Below are 22,583 nucleotides of genomic sequence, written 5' to 3' on the forward strand. Positions count from 1 at the left end.
GTGCTGGCAAACGAAGTTTGCACGAAGACTCGGTCTCGGCAGGAGAGTTTGCGAATCACCGCTGAAATTCCATTCGGCAGTTTGGTTGCTGACAATAAGGTACCCCACTCGACCGGCCGACCTACCATCCATCTCCACGCGCATCTACACGTATGTATATATTCTACCGCTACTCATACACGACTGCGTCGACGTGAGCGTGTGCCCCGTGTTCTACCCGAGGGAACCATGGGCGGGCACTATAGGCGGAGCTTACCCGACGACGCTCTCACCCCAATCCAGATCCACGTCCTGCCAGGTCTCCCGATCCTCTCCGATGCCACCTATTATCACCTACCTCGCAACCTACCCCTGTAACCGACACGTACGTATTAGTGCAAATCCGTGAGCCCGTGTTGTTACGTTAGTACGACAGCTCGTGCGTGAGATAGCCGCATGTCTAATATTCTACGAGTGCAATTACCCCTCATATGTGACACTAATTATTTCAAAGAAATTACATCAAAATTCATCAAGGAGATGCCAGCTTGTGATATTAATTATGGGGTGTAAGAGGGCAGTTTTAGCTGATGTTTTATTCACCGTTTTCGGCTGACTTCATGATAAGATGATCTGCCTATCAGCAACGCTGGGCGACCGAGCTATCACTGATGCGCGTGTGTTAGGCCGACGAGTGGAAGTGTGTGCGAGTGCTGGTTCATCCCCGCGCACAGTCGAGTGTGCGAGTCCCATCGCCCATCCCTGGTGTGCCCATCGGGCGACGTGGTAGGGGCACAGCCGAGTATGCCAGTCTTCTCTCAACATCGAACCGAGCAGGATGTCGTTCGATTCTTTGCGAACTGTGCTTCTCAATTTTCGTGCATCTGCGTAAACTAAGTGACGTATGATTAGAACTGTCGGGTAGATTGTCGGGCAAGTCGAAACATCCGGCAAGTTTGCGGGACACTTTGGTGGAGAACGTGGACTCGAGTACATGGGCGGGAAGGAACAGCGGAAGTGATACGTGGACGACACTCTACACGTGCTTCGATAATCGAGATGAAGAAGAAAAGAGACATCGAGTAATCGCATCTGGATTAATCGCAACGGCGTAAATATGAAGGTAAGTCCTCTTCTTCGTTCAATTGTTATATTGTTATATAGTTATAAGTTATGCTGAGTGTGTCTTTCAAATTCTCGATGTTTTTCCAATAATTCAAAATTTTCAAGAACTAAATTAATCGCAAAAAATAACATTGGTGAAAGAACAGTATGATAGCATACATTTTACAAGGCTTTAAAGAGGATATTTATTTGTTGAAGATTAATAGAGAAAATTCTTTATTATATTTTGCATTTTGTATTCTTAAAAGCTCAGCTGACCTTTAAGATTCAATTCAATTCAATCATAATAGATAAAAGGAAATCTCGGAGGAAACAATAATATGGAATATTTTAGCAAACAAGTTATTAGTTCTACCTATCTTCGTTACCTAATATGGGCATAATATCGTATTTTCGCCGTCTTTGCTCCTTATTAAATTTTTCGAAGCGACTAGTTAGAAATTACAACGATTATTCGCAAACCTCCACGATACTTGTGATCCGTGCGCGATATCGATTCTCGAGATCGAGATTGATAAATAGTTCGAACAAGACCGCAAAGCTGTAATTTTCAATATATTCACGTACGTTTAAACTTATTGAAACTTGTCATTTTGTATCATCTGGTTTGTCTCCTGTAATTGTCCGGTAGCATCTCAAGAATGAGCCTGCGATTTGAGTGGAAACAGATTCAGTGTTGGCATGCTAAATCAGAGGCGCGTTAACATTATTGCTTAATCTCTTGGTTAATTAAGAGATTGTCTCATAACCAGTGACGAGACAGGAAGAAGGTTCGGTAGTCGGCTGATCCGGTAGTCCAGTAGTCTCCGCGTAGTAGTCCGGGCCGCGGCGGATCGCGCGCCGGGGCCCGGCGCGCTCTTCACCTCCTCCACATTTTTCACTTTGTCAGCTCATCTACACCCTCGGCCCCGGCTCGTTGACGAATAAAAAATGGGGCCTATTATTCTTTCTTACCGCCACGCTGATTGCAAAAAGCGAATTAAAAAACGAGTAGTAAACGCGAAAACGGAACTCGTCAGTTCGAGCTCGCGTGGGAGAATTTTGTCAGATCTTAATCTTTCCTCAGCGAAAGGAGAGAGGTGACGCGTACACGTATTCGCGCGCCTGTCGGTGCAATTATTCACGAATAACAAGCGTTAAACAATTCATTTTAGTTAACGTATTCATTAGCTTGATCTGAGGAATTAAGTCATTCCTTTTACTCACGCTGGGGAAAAATAATGTCCCGAATTGCATCAAACAAACGATGTCGTTTCTTCTACAATTGACCATACCTAAGTCGGACGTCGCACGCAGAGCAGGATGCTGCAAATTACCCCTCGGTGTGTAGGGTTGGTTCAATTTTGGTCTGGTTCTCGGTCGAGCGACCATAAATTCGAGCAGGCACAATGAAATCCCATAGTCAGGTCGGTCCCGTCGAGAGGATTCTCATAATCTGTGGGAAATTCTTGTGCAACAAGCGGCGCTACACCATTATCCGTTCATTAACACTGAAAAAGTTTGCACAATTCGCACAACACGCCACTTTTTATTTCTGCTAATCCGCGCATTACGTATCCTCATTCATGCGTTAAATCGGACGCCGAGAATTTGCATAGATTCATCTTGGTCAAAGTTGGACGTCGCCGTGCAAGGCTTCGCCTTCCGTTAGTCGCGTAACTCGTTTTGACGATTTTTTCTACCGATCACCACCCCACGACGAAGAGGAGGGAGGCACGGTTCTCTCGCGGGCTCTCGAGTCCTCCAGAGGGCTTTTGCTCGACACTTAAAACTCATCACCTAACGCGGCGGTATTAATAAATCGAGGTGTATCGCGACTCGGCTGCGCCGCGTGTACGAAGGTGATTTCTACACGCGAGAGGACAGAGAAAAGCCACAGGGCATAAATCACGAGTGGGAAGTTCAGCTTCGCCTTCGGCGAGTCATAAATCAATAGCTGTCCGAGTTGTGCACATGAAATGATTACACTGGTCCCGCGTGTAGAACCAAGCGCAGGACGCAGCTTAACGTGTAATAGATGAGAACGGAAGAGGCAGCGACGGGATCCTCGAAATTGGACGTCGTCGCGCGCGCCGTCAGCTTCCCAGATGTCGGATGGCCGACGAAGTGTCCTCAGGTTCTTCCTTGAGCGCGTGTCGTCAAGGAACATCTCTTACCGTTCCTCGGCGATGGTTTGGGAATATGCCATTCCTTGCTGGTCGCAGGAATCGCGTAAGGGAATGCGCAATGAGTGCGCAACGATCGCCGGAGGTAATTAACTCGTCGAATGCCTCCCGAGGCGAACAACAAGCCTTGCACGACGCTCGCATGCCAATTAATATTATCGAGCATTACATACGATCTGCATACGACCCGTGGCGCGACAGGACACGCGGGAAAAACACGCACGCGGATCTGATAGGCCGGTATCTGCGCGTTTATCTCCGGCGGCGTACAATGAGCGCCGTCGCCGTCGGCGTGGCAGCGATAGCGGAAAAAGAGTATCATCGATACCAGCTACGACGATACCACTAGACTATAGCAATCGTTATTAATCACAGCGGGATGACACGGTGCATCGATGCGGTTTTATGCACCAACGAGCTGACGCAGCGTGTCTTGCGTGTCATTTATGTAAAATTGAATAATAATTTAAGTTAATAAATTTCAATTCGCCGCGAACAACGATTCGCAGTTTCGGTCGATCGTTATTCGGTCGACCGGTGTCATCTCGCACCGACTACTAATTGGGCCAACTTGCCGCATGTGAATAAATGTGGATTTGTGGAAACGCATGTACACAATTACGCGCGAGCGCCGTTCAGCCATGAGGGATCGTTTATCACCCCGGCAAAGTGGATCGTCCGCTATTTCATTTTGTCGATCATTAATCGAGACATTCTTTGGGGTCTCCCTAGTCGAGATGTCCGTTACCAGTCCGGGGAATGATGCCCGATATCAATTTGTTCTGTGCATATTACGAATCCTGTCATTGTGATCTGGAAGGAATCTGTTGTTTCACGTCAACATTATACATAATAATGAAATAATCTCTTTTATTTTGCAATTTTATTATATACAGTTAAGTCTGTATTCTTATTGACGAATTTTACACATTACTACATGGTTTCGTGATACTTTTCTTGCAGACCGAGATGGAGACGGAGTCCGACTGTGCGGATAGTCGAGTTTTGTGCGCGAGCAACAACCACAATAACAACAACAACAACAATAACGACAGCAGTAGCAGCAACAACAACAATAACAACAATACCAGCAATAACAATAATGTCGCCATGAAGAAGAGCGGCAACGATAACGGATACGACACCATGGAGATGGACTGCGGCGGGTGCGGCGAGAGCGTACGCGAGCGCACTGTCCTCTGCGTAGGAGGCCGTACCTGGCACTCCAGATGCCTAAAGTGTTGTACCTGTGCGAGACCCCTGCAGGATCAGCACTCGTGCTTCTTGCGCGGCATGCGGCTCTACTGCAGACACGATTACGTCCTGTAAGTGCAAACGTTTACGCAAACGAGAATTAGCGTTCCAGCGCCTCGCGTGCGACCGACGGAATTCCGAATCCGTCCGAGGGGTTCGTGCCGAATTCTGGACGTCGCACGATCTCGCTCGGACTGTGCGTTCGATCAGCGGGAGGGCTGTCTCCCGCTCCTACCACGCACGGATCGGCATTCCGCGTGTCGCTATCGCGGGGCCCGGGATTACCCCCGTTATCGATAGCTCAATAATATCCCGCTTCGTCGAGGGCGACTTATAGACACCCCGCTGGTGCGATTCGAGATCAAGTCCAGCTTAAGGGGACGTTTCTCGGCTACCGCGACCGTGAGCTCCCGGAGAAGACTCGCGTCCTCGATAATACGCTGAAAAGACGTCGCTCCTGCGACGCACGTGATACGCCGCCGGATATCCCGCTCAATTCTGCCTGATTCCGCTTCTCCACGTCGGCCGAAGTCGGCCGACGGTGACTAGCCGGAATATTCGACTCGCGCCGTTAATCCATTAGGGACCTTTTGTTCTTCGCGCGAAACGGGCACAGATCGGATTGCCGATCGCGAGTCTCGAGGGATCGGCCGGAGTCACGTGGCTACGTTCCCCTGCAAGCCGCGGATAGATATTTCTGCGGACATCCATAAGCGCACGTATATATGCATATATATGTATATTATATATCGAGTGGGAGAGATGCGCAAGCGAGAAGAGAGTCGCCATTGGGTGATTAATGTCTTCCAATGTAGTCTGCCTCTTCGTCTTCTTCTTCCTCCTCCTCCTCATCCTCCTGCACGGACCTCACGTATAGCCGGCTATTCACGTCACCGCGCATTCGTGTATCACGCACAGCACGAGCTGCGAGTCACGTTGACGTCTCGACGTCTCACTGTCTCGCGCATGGTGAACGCGGAAAGAATAAATATCCCATCCTTTTTCGCGAGATCTTCTCGCTCCTCGCCTCCCCCGGCCTTCTGGTCCCTCTTCAATCTCCCTCTAGACGCGCGATCGGTTTATACCGGCTTGTACGTATCTCCCATTAGCAGCATTACATGCTTACACGAAGATTTTCCAAGTCCTGATTCGATGACGGAAGGCTCGGGAGAGACCAACAACTCGAAAGACAACATCCTCGGGTCGCGATAGCACGACGGTTGATACTCCGCTGGCGGGGAAGGGATCACTCGGCCATCATTAATTTATCAATGTCCCGAAAGCGGGTTACTTCGCGCTTCGTGATTCCGTATACCAAATATACGGCGTACATGTATGTGGGTGCCGAGTCACTCGAGATGGGACTGCCTAGTGTCAGTGTTCCGGAGGACTGAGGAATTCGCCTCGTAAGGCACCGAAGCCAGCTGCGATCCTCGAACCGTTCCTTCTTCTCTGCTTCATCCCGCGTGCGAGCCGCGCCGGTGCGTCTTTTCAGGCCAGCGAGGGAGCGAGAGAGCGGTCTTTGAAATTAATAAATATTCACCCGACCCCGAGAGTTGGGACCGCGCGCCTTTACGCTCCTACGACGAGGTCCCAGGCCCCCAATCCTTTCCCCGCTTTCGTCGCTTTCGTGCGTTTCGACCGAAAAAGGAAGAGCACGGGCGCTGAAGTGATTCGTGGACCGCGCGGCAAAAATCGCTCTATTAGCGGTTTCCATCGCCGTCCGGATTCCGGTTCTTGCCGATTCGGTGTGGTCAACGTAAAGCCGGCGTGGCCCGACTGCGTGGACCACCTGTCGTCGTAATCGCGGCGTTATCTTCTCCACCTCGCCGGCACTTAGGGTCGCATACCTCGCGATAACGATACGCGAGCCGATGCGAGGAGTAAAATAATTTGCAGCCTTCCGAGTGTCAGGGCGACGCGCTTCTGAAACTGAACAACCGTCGCGACTCGTGACGTTACATCGGAGCGGTACGCAATATAGTGCTGTATGATTTGCACCTTCTCGCCTACGGTATCATTTGTCGGGGTAGAAAATAACGGTAGCGATAGGAGTGATATAGAAATCGTAGCGGGAATCGTGATAGCGCGCGAGCTGTTCGATAACTCGGAATGCGCTACCGATAGTGAGACGTAATTAACTTTGCTCACTAATACATGCAGCCTCGCGCGATCCTCTCGGTCCTCGCGCTCGATCGCGCGGGATCGTGATCCGCGTGCCTCTCGTGTATCGTGTGCGGGGTCGGTGAGCGAACGGGCGACCGAGCGAGCGCCTAACTTAATCCCCCGTTGACTTATAGGGCCCGCCTATGCAGAAGAACAAATGAATAAATTAGGGCGGGGCCGTTTGGTAGCCGACGTACAGCCCTGAAGATTTATAGATACCCAATACCAGTTCTCTCGCCGCCGCCGGATACACGGGATTCCCCCGTATCGTTCTCCATCCTTCTATGCGTCAAGTCCTCGTTCTTTAGGTATGAGATCGTGGAAGAGTAGATGGAGAAGGGATGGTGGTACTACCTACCTAAGGTGACGCTTGTCATACGTCGAGTCCCATGAACTTCCGCGGTGCTTTCGGCGTAATCCTGTTCCAATTTCGCAAAATCGCACCTCGCGTGGGATGTCCAGCAAAAAAAATTGAAAAAATTCGGGAATCAAATTAAATTCAGATTACGAAAGGGATTATAAAAGGGAATTGAGAGCTCGAGATAACAAATTGGCGGAAATAATGGCGTCTCTTTCGCTGTTTTGACAGTCTGGAGAGACGATGGTCGTAAAGGCGGATCGCCTAGGAGTTAGCGTCGTCCGAGATCACTACGAGCCAGCTCCTAGGCGTGCCCTTTCGCGCGATCACCATAACCAATAATATCCCGAAAACATCGCGTCATGCGACGATGACTATGCAGACGCGAAAGACTAATCCCTCTCCATGAGCTTACCATATTTTTCCATACAATAACGCCGTGGTCGATCGGTCGTTGATGCATTCTTCTACCCGTTCCTCCTCTTCTTCTTCTTCTTCTTCTTCTCCGTCGTCTCCGCGCTCTCCCCTTTTTGTTTCTGCTTCTTTTCTTTCTTTCCTCCTTTCCTATATTCCTCTTGCTCTTCTTATTCATCCTTTTCTTCTTCCTCTTCGCTTCTTCTGCTTTCCTGCTTTTTTTCTTTCGCCTCTTCTTCTTCTTCAGTCTCCTCTCCTTCTATTTTGCACGCTCCCGTATGCGTTGCATGATCTCCGTTGAATTTCATGTTCTATTCCTTCGCGCTGCTTTATCTTCCTTCTCCTGATGATTACTTTCTCGCTCTCTTTGATCCTTTTTCCGAATCTCCCTAGTGATAGATCCTCCGCTCGTTCCTCGTCGGCATAAATTCAAAGAGGTCGAGTCATTTGTATAAGGGAACGGAAGCCGCGCGACTGAGACATCGAGATAATCTCGACGTAATCTACTTCTCGAATCGTGATACCGATCCCTAAACCGTCTTCCCGCCCTTTTCGTTCGTGCCTTCTCGGGGAGGAACATCGAGTGGCTGAGTAATATGTTAATGAGAACAGGACTGCCGCAGGGTCCTCGCACTCGGAGGTCCCGGATGAACCTGCCGTCAGCAGGATAAAAATACTTTTTCGCCCGTGTCCGCGATCGGACAAGATACGACCGCGAGATCGCGCCTATTAGCGTCTATTCGTGGCCGTTACCAAAAGAGACTCCGTCCGAAAAGAGAGAGGGAGCTTCGTGTGAATCGATGATCGATGAAGCGTGGTAAGTGGGTGATAAATGGGCGGTAACCACCGACACCAAAGCGGCCGTATCGGTATATCGCTCTTTTTTTTTGCGTCATTGATTACGCGCGACAATTAATTCCCGCAACGCTCGCGCGTGTTAGAAAGTTAACGATTCGACGAGTCACGTGCAGCTTTCACGCGAGCATCCCATCGATTCGTGTTTGCAGAACCTTTGGAGCGAAGTGCGCGAAATGCGGGCGCAGCGTGGGTGCTGGAGACTGGGTGAGAAGGGCCCGAGAAAGGGTCTATCATCTGGCGTGCTTCGCCTGCGACGCCTGTTCCCGGCAACTGTCCACGGGCGAGCAGTTCGCGCTTCTGGACGCTCGGCTGCTCTGCAAGACGCATTACCTGGACGTGGTCGAGGGCAACAACACGTCTTCGTCGGAGGACTGCGATTCCGAGCACGGCGGCAAGGGCAGCAAGACGAAGCGCGTGAGGACGACATTCACGGAAGAGCAGCTCGCAGTGCTGCAGGCCAACTTCCTGCAGGACAGCAATCCCGACGGCCAGGATCTCGAGAGGATAGCGCAGGTGACCGGGCTCAGCAAGAGGGTGACGCAGGTCTGGTTCCAGAACTCCCGGGCGCGGCAAAAGAAGCACAGTGGCAAGATCAAGACTCAGAGTAAGCTCGAGTCTCCTTACATGAGATGCGGCTGGGACGTTCCACGAGACTCAAACGAATATTCTCGTGCGTTTGCAGTGCACCACTCGCCGCCGATGCAACACCACCCGTGGATCTGTATTCCGGTGGAATAAATGTGGTGGGCGCTTACCTGGGCGGCTATCAGGCCAGCAACGGTAGCGAGAGTCCTGGCAGTCCGTTAACGCCTCTCACACCCTTGACACCGCTCACGCCGACGACGCCGAATCACTTGCAGGCACAATTCTGCCATCAGGCGGGCTAATTCGAGACACGTGACCGCCACTTTGTTTTTCTACGCATTAATAGTCGAGTAAAACGATCGAGAATAATCCGTATTCTCTTATTCCTCTATCGTGCTTTGTACATATCGGGAGACTGTAAAGCATAAATGCGTTCTTCGTTAGTGTAATGTGTCACGTACGTGAAAGGTACAATTTCGTACGAGAAGAGTAGATTAAGCACTTATTTATTCCGAACTTACTGTAATTAAATGTGCATTTGCGACGACGGTCCGGGTATCTTAAACGATGCGACGGGAGGAAGAAGAAGAGAAAGAAATAGAAGAAGAGTGAAGAAAACCAACTCGGGCTAACAGTTTCGCCCTTCTTCTTTCGTGTCTTCGACGTGAACGTTAGACATTCCATAACTCATTACGCAAATTTGTATATATAAACGAACTCTAGCTTTTGTACATACATACATATCTCTTATTGGTAGATACGACTGGTAGATACACGAGAGATCGAAGAAAGCGTGGACGAGAATTTGAGTTTTTCGCTTCCGCGTCGCACGCTCATCGCTGCAATATGTTATTAATAAAACGCCTTTTATTGTTACTCATTGGTGCAATTACTATTCTTCCCTCCGTCTCCCTCTATCCAATTTTTCTTGGCACGACAATTATACGATTGATGCAAACTTCGATACGTTAACATATAAAATCGTGAAAGAATGTGGAAAACATCCAGAAACGAGGAGAGAAGGTGATCAAGAAGCAGTGGTCCCTTTTTTGTTCAACGTGTGCAATCGTATATATTTATATATATGTTTAGTTTACAATATTTACATCACAGTACATTCATATTAAATGATTTTTTCCTCTTACACGACTATTGAGACGCTACGGAAGATACTTTCATTCGAAGCATTGCTACGGGGGCATGCGAGATTCCGTCGACGTGAAAATCGCGGATTACGTCTCCGATGACGTCTTCGCTCCGGGGACGCTCACATTCTTTTTACTCGTCCGTTAGAGCGATTCCTCTCTGATTGCGTCAGGCACTAACACGAAGAAAAGATAACAGGAAAGATAAGAAGGATAGGGGAGAAGCAGGTCAAGTATAAAATTATCAAACACAACCGAGAAAGAGGTAGACGAAGAAAGAGAGAGATTTCAGAGCAAGACGCAAAAAGTTTTACGCGCCCGCACGTATATTGCGTGCACGCATGCAGGCGTTTTTCGTGTGTAGAACTTGATACTCACTTGGTATTAATAAGTTTAACGCCGAAATATATGCTGCGAGCATGGTTTGAAGGCGCGTCATCGAAGAGTAATAGCGCGACAATAAATTTCCACCTTGGGGATAAATAAAATGATACCGGGGGGACTTGAGCGGTGCTTCTTCGAGGCGTGTATCTCTACCGCCGACAGTTTTCAAGCGCAATGCATGTATTTACAGTATACTGAATCGTTACTGCAGTCATTAAACCTCGTTCGGCAGAGACAGTAGCATCGAGTCTTGCGACAGCTCGTCCATCGACTGTTCTGAGCCTGAGAAAAAAAAGTGTCGAAATTGCGGTTCATTAATTTCATTAAATTCCCAATTAATTATTATTTCTCGAACTGAACTTTTCTCGTTTAAAGACAGGCTTCTAAATGAGGTGCAAATAATTTCTACAAATATTCCAGACATTGCAAATTATTCCTTACCATGATTGTGATAAATGGAGCTCGTGGGACTCTTGCACGTAGCCGGGCTGAGTTGCGGCTGCTGTTGTTGCTGATGCTGTTGCTGGTGTTGGAACGAGTATGTCAGGTGCAAGTTAATGTGACGCCCGAAATCGTTGGGCGACGCGGTGGAGTTTGGTGGCGACTGATGCACTGTAAAAATTAATTTCTCCTATACGCGCCATAAACATATCGCCGATATTAAATATTAATGATAACTAAATAATGTTCAGGGATTAGAAAGAGTAGGAAACATCAGGTAGCTTACCATGCTGTCCTTTCATCTTGCCCGTGTGAAGGTGTTTCTTCTGTCTCGCTCTGGAATTCTGAAACCACACTTGCGTCACCCTTTTGCTGAGCCCGGTTACGTGCGCTATCCTCTCCAGGTCCTGACCGTCTGGATTGCTGTCTATTTGAAAATTCGCTTGGAGAACGGAGAGCTGCTCCTCGGTAAAAGTAGTTCTAACTCTCTTCGCCTTGTTACCACCCTTGTGGCCGCTCTCGGAGTCACCGCCTTCTGCGAAAGTACCAATTAGCCGTACCTCTCTTCTTCTTACACGATCCGTGTCGATTATCAATCTCATCCAAGTCGTAGGTAAGTCGACTTATAAAATGGAGGATCGTGTGACTCTTTTGTTCATCAAATTAATTGCGATTACAACATTAAATTATCCCCCTCAAGAAATAACGTGAATTAAAAGTAACTTTAATGGAGAAAATGATTTTTATCTTTTCTCTAGGGAATAGAAATTACGACTTTCGTTTTCAGAATCTCGCACGACATCCTCACCATCAGAGGAGGTGTTGTTGCCCTCGACGACGTCGAGATAGTGCGTCTTGCAGAGCAACCGGGCGTCCAGGAGGGCGAATTGTTCGCCGGTCGACAGCTGACGCGAGCAAGCGTCGCAGGCGAAGCAGGCTAGATGATAGACCCTTTCCCGGGCCCTTCTCACCCAGTCTCCAGCACCCACGCTGCGTCCGCATTTCGCGCACTTCGCGCCGAAAGCTCTGCAAACACGAAGGAGTGGGACTCTCACGCGTGAAGAAGAAGTGTATAAACGCAGATATTATAAGCGTAAGTATCATGACGGGTCTCGAATTTATTTTAGCGTTACGTTAAAGCGACAGCCAATATAGCCGACTGGCTGCTTCGACGTCAACGAGCAACGAGGGGTGTAATGATAACGTTCCGGCATAACTCGCGCGCGCGAGCGCGAAGGAGGAAGCAAAAGCCGCCAAGGCAGAAAGAGAGAGTGGAAGAAAGAAAAGAGACTAGAGATATTCGTGTCGAGGAGCAAGTGGTCTCTGGTGCCGCGTGTCTCGCGGCCGTTTATTTCTTCAGCTTTCAACCCGTCCTCCCTCCACCTCCTACATACGCGCTTCGGGAGGGATCTGTGGAGGGAGCGCGACGTAACGCGAAATATCGTTCCTCGAGATACACCTTCATGACTCAGTGTCTTCCATCGGTTAATACCCGTACACACCGGCGCGCCCGTAATTCCGAGCCGCTTGCGTTTTAATTAACCCCGAGAGTGTCGAGAGAATATTATACAATATATATCTCGCGCATTAATTAGCTCGAATTATACAGATCGCGTCGCGCTATCATCGATATCCCCGCGGCAACTACTTCTTCGTGCTCCATGATGGAATATCGACTGATTCGCTGGCTTACTCGCTCGCTCGCTCGCGCGCGCGTAAATCCACCGGATCGTTTCTAATAATACCACATCGTGCGGTAAACGCGCGCGTTCATGCTTCGCGATGTAAACGGTAGCCGTGTACCATGGGCTGTACGGGGCCCGAGCATGCTGCTGCACACGACACACGCACGCACAAGCTCCCGGATGAATGGCCCGACGAGGAGGATGCGCTCGCAGGATGCACGACGAGGGCCGACACGGCCAGCCGGACGGAGGAGGACGGTTGTTCGCAAGCAGCCGATCGCACAGTTGCCCGTGTCGCCGAGAGTGTCGCGGCCGATAATTAAACAACGACTAGACGGCCATTAGCCCATTATCATATTCATGAACACGGAAAGTGCATCCGATCCGGTGCCCTCCGCCCAGTTTCTTGCCATACGGCCTGGCGGCTGCTGCGCTTATGCGGATTGTGTTTGCGAACGCCACCGGCATACATCGCGCATTCCGGGTATCTTATGGGGGCCACGCGACTATCCCGGTGGTCGCTGACGGTGGACACTGTCCCGCCACACCCTCTTGTTGCGGACACCCTGTGGCCGAAAAGCCTCTCATGCCGATTCGCAACGGGCTATCGCGCTTCTGTAGCGAGAATAATTTTGTACACTTTGTACTCGTCAAGCTGCGGTATCCTTAATCGCGCGAGTTTTCTTTAAGTACAAAGGGGAGGAGTGAGATTGTAGATGGATTCCATCAGCGAGATCCAGTCTCGATCGGCCGATAGGCGCGCGCCTTAATCCTATTGTCCTTTAAAAAGACGCAGCTAATTCCTTGTTCTGGCGCTAAAGGTGACTCTCCTCATCGCGACGCCCACGTCGGAAGCTAGAGGAGGATTTGAATCTCGAGTGGCTCGTCCGCGATTGTGTGGCGCGCCGGTTGCCGAAGAAATTATTACAAGGAGGCATGCGTGTTGATGTTGCGAGGCGAGAGAAAGGCAACAGCAAGTGAAACCTTACGCGCGATATACTTCGCTGCGCGAATCTCGCTTAATTCCTCTGCGTTTCGCGGGCGTTACCCGCGCGCGTGAGGAGACGGAACGGTTCCGGTTCTTTCGGGGTCTTGTCGGCGGTTGTCGACGGGTCTGCAGGTCGTGGCGGATCCCGCCGACCGGGTCATCGCATGGCAGCATTACCAGGCAGAAAGCGCGAGTCAAAAAAATTACGCGGCAGATTCCATCGGACCTCCCGCGCGCTGTGCCCGAATCCACGCGCGAGTCGGTCGACTGTGAAACCGTAGGTAATCCCGGACAGCCGCCCTTGCAATTAATAAGAATAAGCATTCCATCCCGCACAATTATAGCGTTACAAAAAAATTTCTTCCTCCACTCTCACGTGTCCTTCTGTCAGGGGAAAGAAGAAACCTGGTTCTCTTGTCACTCGCGATCGCACGCTCGTAACTCTCTCTTGCAGGAATGTACCTCCTCGCGGAGATGACGGTAATGCGCACGGATCCAACGTATCGGACTTCTGATGTTCTCTATCAGCGGACGCAACGGATAGCGATCGGGTATCACGACGTTCGACGTCTGGCTTGCGGTTGGCGTAAGACCCAGGTGACTGAAGTAACTGATTGACAGTTGGATAAACACATTGGGCAGACTTCGCCTGGAGCCTTCCGTACAATCGATGAGTCACCGCGGGTTCCGAGTCGACTTTGATCTCCACGACCGTACGTCTCGCATCGCTATCGATTCGCATCGCGCGCGCGCAACAAAAATATCCCACTTATTCACCCCACGTAACGCCAAGGAACGAAAAAGGAGCAAAACGCCATACGTTCTCTCTCTACCTCGCGCTTTCCTCTGTTAACACGTATTACTTATCAAACTCAGTCGGACGTGGTGCAACGTCGAGCGGCGCGCAGCGCGAGCATTATCTCAAGTGAAAGTGTCAATCGATTGTCGACTTACAGGGCGTAGTCGTGCCTGCAGTAGAGCCGCATGCCTCTTAGGAAGCAAGAGTGCTGATCGTGCAACGGCCTGGCACAAGCGCAACACCTCAGGCACCTGGAGTGCCACGTACGTCCGCCCACGCACAAGACGGTCCGCTCGCGTACGCGCTCGCCGCATCCACCGCACTCCATTACGCTCGGCGACGTTTCCGGGCCGACGACCAGGCCGCTGGTGCCCTCGGGGCAGGGACCGAGATTGGGACTGCCGCCGACGCCGACGCCGTCGCACGCTCCGTCGCCGCTCGTGTCATCGACTTCTGTCTGCGTAAAGAAAACAAGATGGAAATTATCGCAGAACTCGGCGGATCAGTGATTCCGGCCGTCTTCGGGATATCATATGATTTTATTCTCGCAGAATTATCTTTATATAAGCGATGCTAGATTCAAATAAATAATCAACCTAACGTTGCTTAACGTTAACTCTCGATTGAAAATAAATTTTGATGATCAGCGACAATGATCAGGAGATGATTGATCTTCACGAGAAGACCAAATGACAAATGCAAAATCAATTTTCTTATCGGTCTCGTGTAGTTTACAGAAACGTCAACAAATACTCGAGGTTCACGGTGGTGATTTATCGAGATACGCCTCCCTCGTTCCAGAGTCATTTCGCCAATGATCTCGCCGGGGGCCTGCGCGGGGTCGACGTTAACACATCCGGGGGTTTACCGTAACAAGACCGGTAACATAATGACCGAGAGATTCGGAGGCGACTGGTTGCTCGGGCGGCCATTATGCCGTCCCATCGTGACATACACAGCCTCCTCGTGGAACCCTTATTTGGGGGAATGTTGTGGGGTGTTACGAGCGGGGTGCGCGTATGGCGTTACCACGGTGCGTGAGAGGTGCCGAGGCGAGAACACGAATTTACACGCGGCGCGTATACCAGCGTGTACCCGACACGCCGACACGGACACGCGTGTCACCATATTGAAAAGAAACGAGCGCTCGTCGTTCTATGGGGAGGATTCGAATCGAGTGCCGTTGGCTGCGCCGATCGCTGCCGGTTACGTTCGCTCACGGTGGGGTGCCTTTGCGCTTGACCAGCTGCCTACTGGATTGCTTACCGGTCGCAAACTGGATACGCTCGATCCGTAAATCGCGGAAGCGCGCGCGCGGGGCACCGTGAGATATCAGAATAAGATACGAGCGATAAATAAACGGGGCGGGGAATAAACGTAGGAATCGATATCTCGCGACACGCGCGCGATACGGGACACTCCGGTGTGAATCCGATCTTTGAAACGCGACATCGTTGAACTAATTTGTTGTAGCAATGCTGCAAATCCGATTAGCGTGCTGCTTGTCAGGAGGACCGGCGAAGAGACGAGGAAGGAATGAAAGAGCGCGTAAATAAAAGCACGAAAAGGAGCGTGATATCGATGTTCTATGTATTCGCGCGTTTTACGCGTATGAGTTCTGACGTACGTAATTTATTATGTATTCACGTGTAACGGCGGCTTCCGCTGTGTATAAATCCGGGCGGGAAGACGCTATCCGCGTTGTAGGACAGCAAGCGTATTAACGTTTATCCGCGCTTATGCGCGCGCATGCACGTCCGCGGCCGAGAGTCATAGGTGACAATAACTTCGAGTTACGCGTAAAGCGGCATCGTAAAACGCGGGATTAGACTTCTTTCGAGCAACCTTCTAATGTATGTGCAACCTTCGAATATGAAAGAGCTCGCGCGCGAAAATCTTTGCGACGAAAGTGAACCGGCCGCGGCACTCCGAGTCTCCGACGACGGCCGCGATTTCGGCTAGATTTGCATAATTACAGTGCGGAGAAAGTCCAGCTTTACCGCGACCCAAGACGTCTGACCTTTTTTTATACGTGCGACGCGGATTTATTATTGCATAAATTAAGAATGATACTTATTAAAATATTACATAACGTATTCTTGTTTTGGGATATGTTAATAATTCTTAATAATTGTTGTCATCGCGTCTCAATTTTCTGATCAATCTGACGCTCCCGTGTTAATTATACAAATATATTACCTTTTCAAAGAGTAACGGATATAATTTTAACATTAGCGTGCATCGACCAATCCAATAGCGATCCCTCACAACCCTCATAATCGGATCTAAAGATTTACCTATTCTAGTAATCCCGCTTTTACGATGTTATTGACTCTTATTGGAAGAGAGTTCTCGAGTGCCTTTGCGACGACGGAGGATCCACAGCGGACTTGCGTATTTCATACTTGTATTGAGTTCTCGTACACGCCTCTGTTTAGAATGGCTGTGAGGCCCCATTCTTATGGCACTCGAGTGGTTTCGGTTTCGGTTTCGGTCCCTTTCTCGACCGATAGACACTACCATGGGGTATGACTTTCAAAGCTGAAAGCCTGTCGACGGGGGGGCCTATAGGGGTCCCACTACAGGGTTCCCGCCTTCATCGGCCCTCGCGGGTCCGTGTCACTTTCAGTCCACGACACGTTGTGTCCATTGAAAACGATACTTCTTTTCCTGGCGAAACTATTCTCGCAGTAGGTATGCATTCGCCCATATAATAATCATAATGCGATCTAGCACCGCGAAACCAGAGTCAACCGACACGGCGGTCGATGCCTTTTCTCTGGATATTACAATCACTAGAGACTCTAATTTAACCAGTTCTTATATATATATATATATATATATATATATATAAAATAAAATAATTATTATTCTAAAATGTAGATGACAATTAGCGGGAACAAGTTTATATTGCTTTCGCAGGAACAAATGGATATTTACAGGATGCGGATGTCGCGCGTGACTGAATGTTGTAACCTTTGAACTGATTGTCGAGTGTACACCCAACGTGTAGATTCGGAATTACATGCTCCAGGGTTTTCCTCGCAATCTCGGCGCGTGGAACGCAAATTCGTTTTCCGTCGCTAATGAACACGACCGTTAATTAGAAACGAACACTTTGTAGTAGACTGGCTGGATGCGAGAGGACGACGTTACTATCTAACAGAATTTGCCGGCGCACATGGATTCTCATTAGAGGAATTTATTAGAGAGACATGGGGCGTATGCGCGAAGGGGTGAAAATTATGGACGCCGAATATTCACGCGGAGCTGACGATCGTATCTTCCTTCTCTTTCAAACGGATCGAGCAGATTGTAGGATTGAGACTTTGATCGCGCGACGGCTCTTTTCTTCCAGCAGGAGATACCGCAACTGCGGGTTTGCCATTTTTCTGTCCCTTTCGCGCAAAATCACAAGCTCGATCTATTTATCTGCCATCGATTAGGACGATGTTACGCATCAGGAAAACGGGACACTGGGCCGGCGGGAGAGGCGAGGCTTCCCGGTGTGAGAAAGAACGGCATCCGATCCCGATCTTTCCTGCAGGGGCGCCCTTTCACTCGTTTCTTTCGCGTCTGCGGAACCCAGGTCACAAAGTGACAAAGTGGCCGGCTACACTAGATATACCTCACCCCCGTACCGAGGCGGCCAACGACTAAAAATAATGCCCGGTTTTTGTGTACCTCGAGCACACGGCTCTTTCGAGATCGGCGAGGGAAGAGCACGAGCCTCTTCTTCACGCCTTCATAGAAAAAGAGGCGCTTCCCGTGGAAACGGATCCTTGCGCGCAGCCCAGGTACAATGGACACGGCGATGCCGATCCATTCGATGAGGGGGAGCGACGGGGGCGCGCGGGGTCCGGGCAGGCCACTCGAAATCCATTTAAATCGCCATCCGATTTCTGGTTTCGCACGCCACATTGTCGCCACCACCACCGCCGCCGCCGCCGCCGCCGCCGCCGTCGTCGTCGGTCCCGCTACGGTATTGTGCCACATTGAGGGATGCGACAGGGGAAGAAGAGATTCGTCGCACGATTAGTTCGAACCGCTTATTACTCTTGCACGCTGACCACGCCGTAGCACCCCGGAGCTCTCCGATGAGTAGCCAGGAGACATCGAACGAACCGTGACAATGGCGCTCACACGCGCCCGATACTCAATAGCTCATGCTGCCCACGCGCGAGTGCCTCGCGTGACGAGCGCTCGCGCCCGTGCGCGCATCCCCGACGCCGCGTATCGTGGAAGCAGCTTCGAATGCGCACGTAGAAACGAAAAATAATCGGTAATCGGTAGAAGCAGAAAGCATCGATTTATTTAAATTCCTTGTTCTACTTGCTGTTGGTTTCGATGAGAGAATTATGCAATAAAGGAAGGGGAAGAGTTATTATGAATTTCTGGACATGCATGTGTGCTCACAGTTCTGCGGATAGATCGTTTTCAGGCACGCGTAACCGACACGCGATGGAAACGCCGCGTGTTTGCGAGTTACGCTCGGATTATCACGTAATCGCGTTACCGCGTTACTCGCGGGGAGCTGCTGTCAAAAGCGCAAACAACGCTCGGCGATTTACTGCTATCGGATCGAGTCACATGTCGCGCACACATTCCGGCTTCGACGAGGATTTATAAAGTTTCACGTTGAACCCCCTTAAATTTTTCCTGAATTTTTCTACCGCGAGAACAAGATCATGGTACTGCGTGTGTGCATTTGCAACGTACGTAAAAAAAGTACGTGTACGAGCAAAACGAAAGTGTTAACTGTTACGTTAAATTACACCGCGCATAACTCGCGGCCGAGCGATAAATCCGCCCTAAGCGAGGCGTGTCCCGCGATTTGCGTCTCGCATTTCCACTCCTCTCTTCGCCACTCCGCTCTCGCTTCGTCTCTTATTCATCGCTCGCGGTGCCCTGCTCGTCGCGGCGCGCACGGGGCGCACGGGCGAGAGACAGAGAAAGAGAGAGAAAGGGAGAGAGTGAGAGGAGAAAGAAGTACATTTAAGAAACGAAGCCATATAACTCCGGATCAGGCTGATGCGGCATTTTGCGCGCTTTACGCCGACAATTTACTGGACCACACGCGCCGCGCCTCGCCGCGCCGCGCCGCGGACGCGCCGCTGCTATCCTGAAAGATCGCCTTTTCGCGCAACAACTCACGCACCCCTTCTCGGCGTGGGACGTCGACTGTCTCCGCGATGTGATCTTACGCGAATTTACAGTTTCGCTCGCGCGTAGGCACGCGTTTTACGCGCGCATCTACCTACAACCGGATGCGTAATTCATTCGCGTGCGTGTCGCGTGAGCTCGCGACAGACTTATGTTGTCGTTGTACAAGCGGGGATCTCTCTAATCTGCGTCCTGGTCTCGAGACAATCACGCTCTCGATGCTCCTTTTTACCGAGATATTATTTACTAGAATTTTGTTTCATTATTTTATTTTACGAAGGGACAAGTTAACCTGATTTTTTAAATATTGTTCATAGGGCTGTTTTTAAAGGGTAGTCGTACAGAGCTGCGGAACGGTGCGTTGGTCCTTGATCGATTTTCATTAGCTTCTCGTATCAAGTAAAATCATAACGCCACGTTTTGACTCGTCCGTTTTCTCGTCGCGAAATGCTGCATCCAAGTGTTTACATATTCCGGTAAATCTATCATTCTAGTATCAAATATGTATTCCCGTATTCCATGGAAAATTTCCAAGTGATTTTACATGCTTATATAGATATGTCCTGAATGTAATCTCAGATTTCGATACTAGCTTCGTCGCAAGTATAATATATTGTTAAAACATCAGTTTCTATAAACACTCCTACTTGCTTTCGTTGGTATGTCTCAGGATCAATCAATACAGTGCATTCTTACACCTACATATACGTACCTTCATGATTGTTCCGAGGGGTTGACGAGGAAAACAACTTCCGTAACTCCCGAGTGCACTGTCGCGTGCCGATACTCGCTCTAGATCGTTCACAGCTGACTTTTTTGCGACATCGCATGTGACGACGTCACGACGCGATCGCGACTCGGATGAGGGTACCTCCGGGACGAGGGTTCCGGTGCGAGATGTCGACGCGCGAACACCGCCGGCGATTATTTAGCGCCATGCGAGGTGGCGACGGCGACGCGGGAGAGGCGTACCATGGCACGCACGAGAGTTCCGTCCGCTCGGCTCTCGCCGGTGATAACGCGAACTCCTGCTGTCCCTGGCCGGGGTGCCCGCACTACACAGACCCGCAGCAAGATCGGGTACGACGTTCGTGAATTCCCGTCGTCGTCCGGCTGAATGGGCGGAATGGGCGCAATGGGCGGGATCGTCTCCCGCGGCTCCGATTCGCCCGTGTTCGTCCAGCCCACCGCAACGGAGGGCACGAGCACGGACGAGCGTGGCATTGCCACGCGGTCGCAATTCGCACGCGCCTGTCCCCACTTGACGGCGGAATCGTCCGCGCGAATGCATAATAGGTACACGGCGGCGGGTCGCGCTGATTGGCCGCGATCTTGTCCCGATCCGCGGAAGAGAGCTGTCCCTCTCGTGTCGTCTAGCGGGAGACGACGACGTCCAAGGGAGGGACAGGGGGTGACAGTTTCGGGCAGTTACCCCATACCGATACTTATGTTGATTTACAACAAAAAAATAGAAATGAGTGATACGTGGTACGCACACAGGTACGCTACGTGATTTTACAATGTAATTAATTTGCACGTGTAATCTTCTCGATTCCACATTCAACTTGTTTTCGATCTCGAGTTCCTCCTCGAGTGACAAACGGGGGCCACAGTTCGCGAATTACTCGCGTTCTGGTCTTGGAGAGCTTCCTTTTACCGCGATGCGATGAAGTTCACCCCCGAGGTGAGCTGATCCGACGACACGCGTTATCGAGTGGCCGTGGCGCGTGTTGGTGAGCGAGCGCGGCCGTGTGTAAAATCTACAAACCGCGGGCGCAGAACGCAGGGCAGCTTCTCTCGGCACGGAGGGAACGTTGATATGAAAAATGGTCGACGGGCACTCCCGCGTGCGCCGGTGTGTGCGCGCAGCAGTTTCGTATGCCACGACGAACATAATAAATAACAATACGAGTCTGCCTACGGATACGGGGATCTGCATATAGGTCCTGGCCTTATACCTGAACTGCCGCGGCGCGTCATTAAAATTATTTATGAGGAAATAAGAATCCGAACCCGGGGCCCCGGAGTCTGGCCCCGAGGTTCGCGCGGATATCCCTCGCGCCCTACGAAGGCGCGCGCTTATCCCTGATCCTCTTTAGTCGGTTAACGTCTGTGTGCGTCTGGTGTTGTAGGTAGATTAGTAGATTAAACTCGGACGTGTTCTCTCTTCGTCTCATCCTCGGTCTCCCCTCCTCCTCTGTGCGAATTGCTGGCGCGCACGAACGAGTTATCGAGCTGCTGATACACTGTAATTACGATTATAACAACATTATTAAGTAATTGCGTTTTATTCTTCCTCATCAAAATTTTTTCATTAAATTATTTTACACCGTTATTAATGTTGACGTACAATCTGTAGAAATCAAAGTGACAAACTTTGGCTGCTTCTACCAAACGATCTCTCTTCTTTTATTTCGTCATTTTCCGATTGTTTAATAACGACGAGATTACGTGCAGCTAACTGTTCGAAAGAAATCCGCATTGTTCTCACCTGTTTGCTCTAGCCGGCCTTCCTCTGTGCCCGCGTATAACCCAATTAGCTACGCGCGTCTGTTTATTTACATAATCGGCCTGTGGGGCATTTAACATATCGATCACGTAATTATCGAGACGAGCCGTGCCGCCACGGACCCATAGACCGGAGGCACGGAGCTCATTTCGAGCCAGTAAACTCGCGCAAGAGGCGAGAGAGCGAGGATGAAGAGGTAACGCCGTAGGAGGTGTGAAATAAAAATAAGAAGCCCGGGGAATTCTCAGCTGGGGGTCATTCCTGACGGAAGATTTTCGTTCGGGGCTTCGATGATCGACCACCTGGCCGCACATAGTTACACCTTGTAAACGGGCACACTGTCTACTGGGCCGGCAATAAGCGCGCGACCGGCCCGACTCGTGCTGGCTCGGCGCGTATATACACGGAAAGGTATTCAACTGAGATTAATCGTCGCAGATTTGTCACGGACATCGTTGCGGGAACGGCCGCTTATCTCCTCTTTTTCTTTTTTCCCGCTCGAGAGGAACGGCGTTCTGAGCCGATCGCGTCGACAGCTATCGCGTCGGGAAGACAATTTTCAGCA

General features: G+C 50.3%; 2 protein-coding genes across 3 annotated transcripts; one reads left to right on the top strand and one right to left on the bottom strand.

Moving 5' to 3' along the window:
- Positions 1-770: 770 nt before the first annotated feature.
- Positions 771-9,780, top strand: LOC105283554 (LIM/homeobox protein Awh). Its single transcript, XM_011346390.3, is given in 5 exon segments — positions 771-1,102; positions 4,233-4,594; positions 8,469-8,923; positions 9,002-9,028; positions 9,031-9,780. Coding segments are annotated over 5 exon segments (1,026 nt in total). The 5' UTR covers positions 771-1,096; the 3' UTR covers positions 9,207-9,780.
- Positions 9,781-9,936: 156 nt separating this feature from the next.
- On the bottom strand, positions 9,937-20,582 carry LOC105283555 (LIM/homeobox protein Awh). 2 transcript variants are annotated; one of them, XM_011346392.3, is made up of 6 exons: positions 20,222-20,582; positions 14,502-14,803; positions 11,683-11,900; positions 11,161-11,406; positions 10,875-11,045; positions 9,937-10,715 (listed from the first exon to the last, which is right to left on the bottom strand). In XM_011346392.3, exons 1-6 carry the CDS (start codon positions 20,225-20,227, stop codon positions 10,648-10,650), a joined length of 1,011 nt encoding a protein of 336 aa, XP_011344694.1. In that variant the 5' UTR covers positions 20,228-20,582; the 3' UTR covers positions 9,937-10,647. The 2 variants fall into 2 exon arrangements, with proteins under 2 accessions (XP_011344694.1, XP_011344693.1); XM_011346391.3 differs by having other exon boundaries at positions 11,161-11,409; positions 20,222-20,581.
- Positions 20,583-22,583: the final 2,001 nt, after the last annotated feature.

This window comes from Ooceraea biroi, chromosome 4, assembly GCF_003672135.1.
Source record: "Ooceraea biroi isolate clonal line C1 chromosome 4, Obir_v5.4, whole genome shotgun sequence".
NCBI classification, from domain to species: domain Eukaryota; kingdom Metazoa; phylum Arthropoda; class Insecta; order Hymenoptera; family Formicidae; genus Ooceraea; species Ooceraea biroi.

Bases quoted from the DNA above. Each gene is read 5' to 3' on its own strand.
- LOC105283555 (XM_011346391.3), bottom strand. The intron at 11,901-14,501 runs GTAAGTCGACAA...TCGTGTTTGCAG, and splicing joins TGCAGGCACGACTACGCCCT to AGCTTTCGGCGCGAAGTGCG. The intron at 10,716-10,874 runs GTAAGGAATAAT...TTTTTTTCTCAG, and splicing joins CTCCATTTATCACAATCATG to GCTCAGAACAGTCGATGGAC.